This window comes from Lemur catta, chromosome 2 (genome assembly GCF_020740605.2).
Source record: "Lemur catta isolate mLemCat1 chromosome 2, mLemCat1.pri, whole genome shotgun sequence".
NCBI lineage: Eukaryota > Metazoa > Chordata > Mammalia > Primates > Lemuridae > Lemur > Lemur catta.
Window position 1 is genome coordinate 78,902,674 of NC_059129.1, and position 8,754 is coordinate 78,911,427.

Genomic DNA, 8,754 nt, shown 5'->3' on the forward strand with positions numbered 1-8,754 from the left:
ACTGAAATGGTATTTCCCTTTAGCAACAGAGACTGAAGATACTTTTAGACTATTGTTGAGTGTGTGTATATTAATGGGAACTTTGATCAAAACCTTCTCTTGGCTCTAACAGTTATATAAATTGAACATCCACTGGGTAAAATGCTATTAGTCCTGAATTTATTACCCTTTCACTAATTAACAATAGTTTCTAGTTCTTGTATTATGTAATTTATCAAACACTTTCATAATTCACTTTGAATATACTTTTTTTACACTCCTATTACTCCCTCATATTAAAAAAGTCAACTTCATCTCCTCAGCCTCTCATTTTTTATATTTTACATATATATTCATATACATAGTATAAGTATATAAATATATAAATGTATATAAATATTAATAAATATCACTTTCTAGTTTAATCTCATATACCAGCCTTTATAATACCTTTAAGCATTTCAGATGTCTTTCTTTAAACTATCTCTGGTGACATTATGACTTTGTTCAGATTTAGTATTATAAATGGTGATACTTTATAGATAAGGTAGCAGTATAAGAAAAAATAAAATAAGAGAGATACACAGTCAAGGCCTGGTTATTTCTTTCCTGCTTGGCTAGTGTGATGGGAAGACAAGTGCACTGGGCTAGAGACAAATCAATCTCTTTACACCAATTTCTACTAAGTGATCATCTGCAAGTTATTTAACATCCATAAATCTCAGGGACTTTTAAATATATGGAAATAATGCCTTCGAGGCCTATCTCCCAGGGTTGTTGTGAAGTTCTTGATAAAACTGTAAAGCAAAGTACAAAGCCAAAGTTGTCTTCCTTATTAGTTGCTATTTTCCAGCCACTTGGATGCTTTTTAAAGCCAACAGCTATATATTGTCTTTATAAAACCATTTTACTTTGCTAAAAAAAACCCCAATAAAAGAATCAACAGTTTTACCTTTCAACACTGAAGATCATTTCTTCATTTTATGTGCTATTATATTAATTATATTTGAAATTCTTTAATTGGGGTAAAAAATACAAAGTTTATAATCTTAATCATTTTAAGTATATAGTTCAGTAGTATTAAGTATATTTACATCATTGTACAACCAATCTCCAAAACTTTTTTGTCTTGCAATACTGAAACTCTATACCCATTAAACAACTCCACATTTCTCCCTGCCCCTAACCCTTAACAACCACCATTCTACCTTCTGTCTCTATGAATTTGACTACTTTAGAGAGTCCACATAAATGGAATCATAATTCCACATATATAATTATCTTTTTTTGACTGGACTATTTCATTTAGTATAATGTCCTCAAAGTTCATCTTTGTTGTAGTCAAAATTCCTTCCTTTTTAAGGCTGAATAATATTCCATTTTGTGTATATACCACATTTTGTGTATCCATTTATCTATCAATAGACATTTGTGTTATTTCCACCTCGTGGCTATTGTGAATAACGCTGCCATGAACACAAGTATGCAAAAATATATGAAATTCTTAACAACACACATCTGTGCCAAGGTTTTAATTTGATAAACAAATAAAAATGAAAAGAGAAAAGCTTACTCCTTTGAATGCTGCAGTTCAAAACCACAAATGCTTTTATATGATTACACCTGACAGTGAGTAACTGATTCCTTCAGTGGATTAATGCATTTGTCTTTCAAATCCCAAGGCTTACATTCTAATTAAAATATAATCATAAATAGAACACCTATACCAACGTATTTGTTTACGAATGACAATATTCCATTAAGAAAACTATATGACAAAAGACTTTAAAAATTAATATTTTGATTAGTTAAGAAACATCCTTATACCAAAACCATTTACTTTCTTTTATTTTCCCCTTTCTATGGGACCTCATATACTTTTAGCAATTTTACAAAAATTTTAAGCCATACTTCCAAACTTAAGTCAAAAATGCACATATATAAAGTACCTACAATAGAAAACCTTTTGGAATGATGTATAACAATATTTTACATTTTCTGCAGAAAAAATATAAACTAAATAAGATTGAGTTTAAATTTATATCTAAGCCATTATTTAGGAGATACTATGAGGATTCAATAAAGTAGTCTTACGATTATATAGTTCAACCCCTCTCATGGTACAGGTAGAAATAAGAGACCCAAAAAACACATAATAAACCATCCTCAGAAGTTGCATATCACATTATAAATGCAATATATAATTGAGATAACTTTATTCTTTAATATTATTGCTACGGTTTCTGACAAAATAGTTAATTCTTGATTATATGAGAAATATTGAGATAATTCAATAGGTATAGTGCTATAGCAACAAACAGTGCTATTTCAAAGCAGATGCTTAAATATCTATATCCTTTGTTTCTCTATTCTTCTACCTATTTCTTACGGAGCAAATAAGAAAAAGCAAAAAGGACCAAATATGTTTCTGTTATTTTTACTATTTGTGCAGTGTTGATAACAATTTTGTTGGTAAATATCTGAATTATTGTATAGAATGAGGTTTTTGAATTCCTGATTAATGTACATTTATTTGAATCTGCTTTACTTATTCCAAAAATAAAGTAAGTGGCATCTATATCTAGAATTATAGAACCAGGCAGGACCTTAGAGATTACCTAATTCAACCCTCTTAATTTACACATAAAAAAAAACTGTGAATTGAAAAAGCAACTTCACTTGTCCAACTTCACTTCTCACAACTAATTAGCAACTGACTCAGGACTAAAACCTAGGTCATCTAAATTCCAGTCCAGAATTCTTTACATTCATGATACCATACTGTCCTCCTCACTTCCACATACATGGCAGTACTTCTGTGTAGACAAAGAAGAAAAAAGAACAATTATATCTGATTTTATATCTCTAGAAATCTTGACTTTATATCTGTTTTGTGCTACTAAATGATTTAATGGTTTGATTCATTCATTAAGTTTAGTCAACATTAATTGAATTTATGACCAATTGATAATAAAGATCATTTTAAAAAAGGTTTCTGTAATTTAGTGTGGTCTAAAATGTTATTAGTGCTTAGCAACCAGAATATATAATGATTCAAAATTATGCCAGATTAAGGAGGTCATCTCTTCATACATATCAAATCAACAAATATATGTGATACTCCCCATGCTGGAGAGAAAAATGCAAAGAAGTGAAAAGGTAAAAAAATAATCAAGGTTTAAACAGTTCAAGACTAAAGTCACAAAAAGAATGCCACAAGGAAATACGTGAATAACTGCTAAAGACAATGGGTTTATGTGAGAAAATAAACTGCTCTAGGGTACCATGGACAAGCAAGGCTTTGCAAGGAGGGCTACTGTGCTGGGATCCGGTGAAAGGTATCTGAAGTCAGTTAAGGCAAGGGGAATGGTGTGATGGGAAACATAAATGTGGACATGCACACATTTTACTTAACTGTCCAAGTTGGCCAGAGCTGCAGGTCTATGGACAAGGGAATACTGACCGACCATGTTAGAAAGTTAATTTGGACACTGGTTTTGAAAAGCCATGTATTTCCTTGCCTCTCTTTTCCAAAAGTCCAAACCTGTAAAATTTAACAATATATGTATTCTAATACATTCTCATTCTAAGGGAAAATAAAACCACAGCACCTTGACTTGTTAACAGGCAAAATGTCCTAATAATGAGGAGGAAGAAAAGGCCATCTGAAGTGAGAAAAGACAGACTCTTTGCACAGCTCATTTCTGTGTGTTAATACATGCCTAATTCGAAATAAGTGGCTCAATAAATGAAAAATAATACTTATGTTAATAATGCTAAATCATTCACAGATGACATTATCATAAGACTTGAGAAAAAGTAAGAAAACAAATTGAATTTTAAAAGGATGACCAAATGCTCTGTGGCTCCTAAGATCACAAAAGCACTGTGTGATATATAATTACCGGTACAATTCTTAAATCTCTGCCTAAGCCAAAGAATCTAACTGTATAAAACTGTGTACTGACACCAATTTTAGAATCTGCATTGTTTACCCTCCTAGAAAACTAACATAAACATACTGTACAGCATTTAAAACTCAGTTCCTTTGGGGCCTAGTAATCCCTAAAACAAACCTACATTCATCCCAGCTTATTCCAGTTGAGTTAAACATCTCCTCCCACTAGCCCCAGTTTCATCAAACCTGGATGACTCACAGGCCCTTAAGCACATTCCCTGTTTCAGTGGTTTTTCAGTCAGGCTGTTCCCCTTGACGTTGACACTCTTTGCCCTACCCTACTTCAAATACTCTCTCACAATACCCACATCAACTCCTCATTCAAGGGCAGGGGTAAGTCACTTGTGGTGAAATAGCTAAAATATTCTAAAAATGAAGCTTGTATATTGCTTTCACAACTCAAGAGGGAGGTATAGGTGAGAGAAATAGATTTGAAAAGAGTAGAGAAGGACTCTTCTGACCTTCCTTAGGCCCCAGGTAGGCCTGAATCTGAAAGATCACACTGCCTTCAGACCATGATACCGAGGAAAGGGGAATGACACTGACCCCCCTAAACTTTGTAAGCTGCATGAGAGCAGTGACCAAGTATCTTCCTTTTTTCCCCAGTGCCCAGAACTGTGCCTGCACATGGCAAGTGACTATGGAAAGAATGAATGATAATATTAAGCCTGGCTTCCAAATTTTGTCATCCTACAAGAGTCCTCCCTCTTCCTGTACCACTCATCCTTTCTCCCTTCTGCCCCCCACCCCCAAGGGAATTCAAGGACCCAGCTAGGCTGGTCTTTTATATTCTAACTTCAACTATCAAGTAGACATGATTTTTTCACCAAAATTTTGGGTACTGTACCTGAACACAGGGGCAATGCCAACCCCTCCCCAACCAACAGACATGTATACCCATACCCTATGAACAACAGCTATTTCAAAACATGTGGTCAAAAAGAAATATAGCAGCTCAGGAGACCCCTGGCTTTATTGCAGGCATTCTTACTAACTTTCCAGGATGTTTCTATGCTAAATGTCAGGTACACAAAATGATATAATATACATGTATTAAAAGAATAAATTAATACAGTCGACAATGTAGATAATTTGGGTACTTATAGACTGGGGAATATTTAGATTCATCTGTTTAAAAAATTTATATAGAACTTTTCTTAATTAGACATACACTTTGAGTTTAGGATCCTGGTCCTAATAATTTTAATACACCCATAAAGTGAAAAAAAAGAAGGAAAAAAACAAACGATGAATCAGAGTACCTACTCCAACACCCTCAACTGGTATAAAGTCCCACATCAGTCTATACTTTCCTCTAATATAAACTAATATTAACTTCCTTGTTAAAATATCTAGAACTATAATATAGAAAAATTAAAAATTATTTTTGTTGTTTTCTAAAAGTACAGCTCTTTCCAACTTTCAATTCCAATGTACAAAGTGTTAAAAATACAGTAAAAATAACATTTTCAGTGTTAGCACATTATGCACCATATTCTGTATTTGCTAGATATATGCCTTTGAGAAACCTAGTTTTAATACATTGCTTTAGATATGTTTTATTAAATAGCACCATTTGATATAATAGCACAAAATAACATTTTTCCAGAAACTGCTTGCCTAGGGCAAAAATCTCTTGGACCATCAAATATACTCTACCAATCTATGCCTATTCCTTTATGACAGTGCAAAGCAGATATAGTTTACTTATACTCAAGTAGAAATCTCAATGGAGAGAAATATTTAATGAACTAATAAAAGAGAAAGAAAGAACTACAGCTCTAGGAATGCAAACACTCAAGGGCATGGAGCTTACTTCTTGTTCTCCCCCAATAATTTGCATCCTTTCACCACACTCACCACTATTTCTCAAGACCATCTTTCTCTCCCGCCCATTTTTATTTCTCCCTCTGATTCACCAACTTTTCTTCAACCTCATCTAACAAGCTACTTTTCTATTTTGGCTCCCCCCACCCAGATTTTTATGAAATGATGCCGAGAGGATAACCCCTTGGAATCCAAGCAGAGTGATGAGTCAAAGAAAAGGAACATGGAGAGCATAGAAAGGGGAGGAGTAAAAGAAAATGGGACACCATAGACTTCAAGTCTGTTCTGCCTGAACCTAAAAAATACTCCTCCTTACACAGCAGTAAAGCACAACAGGCTATATCCACTAAGCCTCTCTGCTGGTTAAGAAATACCATCTGCCTACATAAGGTAGCTTGTTCCAGAAAGCAAGGAAGCAGTGTCAGGTTTCGTAAGTGGATAGTCAGAGCATGGGCAAATACCTTCCCTCAGACCTGCTCATGAGAGGTCACCTGTGTTCCAGTGACTACTCTCACTTCTCAGGGTTGGCCCACAATATTGTATTATTTTATATGACCTTCACCAGTAGCAAGCTTTCACATGAGGCAACAGCACAAAATTTCCCATTTCATTCGTGGTGGTATTTTTTACACAAACATCATTAGGAAAGAATTAACCATCACAGAAAAGTGTATATTCTACCTTTGCTCTCAATTTTTCTTTCTGAGACTCTAGAGATGGGAAAGCTCCCAGATAGGAAGGGAATGACAGAACTGAGAACTACTGGGTGTGGCTCTGGCTATATGGAGATTGAAGAACCTCAAAAACTCCAAAGTATGCAAAGTGCAATTACCTGCAAAGAGCTTGTCTGACATCCAGCTTGGCACCATTGTGTAATGAGAAGCCCTGATGCAATGTTAAAATAACTCAAATCACAGAGATGAAGGGTACATCTTTCCCAGTTTTTGCAGGTACATGGGAGAAAAACTTGAAGAAAAACTCCATTAAAAAACTGTCTTTTAACCATTTTCAGTTGTAATGACTTATTAAATGGCTTATTTCCCAGTGACACATTTGAGATCTTATGAAAAAGGATGTACCTTTCTAAAGAAGTGAACATAGCATCAGTGTCAAAGAATCATTTCGTCTCACACAAAACTAATTCCAGCAAACGTATGTATATCCCACGTATCCGATTATATTCACGCTGTAGCCACTGTTCATTTACTCTAACAACGACAAACACAAAAACTACAGGAAAACATTTTCATTTCTAAGGAGGGAAGACAGAGTCACAACGTGGAAACTTAATTCCCTCCACTGATGGGATGCAGTGTAAAAATGCAAAAGGGCTAGAAAAATTTACCTCCTAAGAGCATTTCTAAAATTCTGTAAACCTAATTTTAGATTTAAAAAACTTGTGAGTGCTTTAAAAACAATGAAGCAAATGAAAAAATAAATGGTAAAATGTAAAGATACCATAACATCCCAACTGGACGCCAGGAAAGCAGCATAACTCAACCAATTGACAGCCCAGCCAAGGGAACTCCAACAGTTAAAGGAAAAGTTTGCTGCTTTAAGAAAACCGTGCATATGTAGACTTCTGGGACAACCTCTAGGTGCTGCTGTAGAGACCCCCTTCCGAAAGACTTATTTCTTCCCCGGAGTTTTAGCCTCCCCCTCCCCCTGACCGCACTGCAGTGCGCCAAGCCACTACAGACAATCCCTTCAAACGCATCTGCAGCTGAAAAATGCCTCAGAAACTAACGTTCTTCAAGTTTCAAGGAGCCAATGTTTATGCAGCCCAAATGACATTACAGATGGATGAGCTAGACAGAAGAAAATATCAGCAGGGTTGGGTCAAAGCAACCAGGAGGTTAAAGCAGCAAAATGACAGCGACCTTTGGAGCCCTCCCCTGTCCCCAGCCCTCTCTTCATGCAGAATATTACTCAAGGTGAAAACTAATCCTATGAACAAGGCAGCACTCTGAGATGCGCCGGGAAGATGTAGGAGTACAGGGTGGGGCGGTTCCTGCGATGAGCTCCTGGCTGAACAGGCTCCATCTGATATGTCAGCTCCCGCATCCGAGAAGCTGAGGAGACGGTGCAGGCTCAGAGGGAAGAAAGCCGTGCGAGTGTCGCGGGGGGCGGGGGAGGCCTTAACGTTCGGATCAGATTAACCAGCGCACGACCGGGATGCCCGCGCCGGCACCTCCGCAGCGTCGCTACAGCCAACGGCGCCGGGGCTGCGCGGGGCCCGGGCGCCCTGAGGCCACGGCTGGCGGCCCGCGAGGCGGCGGCCCGCAGGGCCAGGCGAGCGTGGGGAAGCCAGTGCCTTTACCTGCGATGGACCAGGTCCAGCGGTAGAACTCCACGGTGTCGTTGAGCGCCGTGGACACCACGTTAAGGACACTGCCCGGCTCCGAGTCCAGGAGCCCCATCGCGGCGACGAGCAGGCGCTGGCGGCGGCGGGAGGAAGCGGAGACCCCGCGAGAGGGTCGACCTCAGTCAGAGGCGACGGCCGGGGGGCGGGCGGCAGCCGGGGACCCCTCTAACGGCGGCGGCCCAGCTCCGTCTTCCCTCCTCCTCTGAGCGCCCCAGCGGCGGGGATGCGGTGGCAACGACGTCGACGAGCGGGGCCAAGAGGGTGTCGTCAAGGCACCCAGAAGGAGGAGGAGGAGGACGACGACGACGACGAGAGGGAGGAGGTCTCGCCGCGAGCGCCGGGCGCTGCACCAGTCTGCCGCCGCCGCCGCCGCCGCCGCCGCTCCAATCCCTCCGCCGGCGTCACGTGGGCCCGCGCGGGGCGGGCAGCCGGCGCGCTCTCCCCCCTCCCCCCTCCCGCGCCGGTGCTCGCTCGCGCGGGGATGCTGCGGTCGGGGGGACCCGGCCGGACCTGCGCAGGCGCGCGCCGCCCCCGTGCCCAGCCGTCACCCTCCTCCTGACGCGCCCGAGCTGGCACCCGGGCCCTCCTCGCGACCTCTCCCCGCGAGTGTCCCCATCCTCCGTCC

At 39.5% G+C, this 8,754-nt stretch overlaps 1 protein-coding gene across 1 annotated transcript in view; it reads right to left on the minus strand.

Moving 5' to 3' along the window:
- The window catches only part of ELOVL4 (ELOVL fatty acid elongase 4), a 31,804-nt gene extending 23,286 nt beyond the window's left edge, over nucleotides 1–8,518 (minus strand). The window contains exon 1 of the mRNA XM_045543930.1: nucleotides 8,085–8,518. Within this exon, the coding sequence (XP_045399886.1) occupies nucleotides 8,085–8,184 (100 nt within the window). The 5' untranslated portion in view covers nucleotides 8,185–8,518. The remainder of the gene's footprint in view (nucleotides 1–8,084) is intronic.
- Between the last annotated feature and the right edge of the window lie 236 nt (nucleotides 8,519–8,754).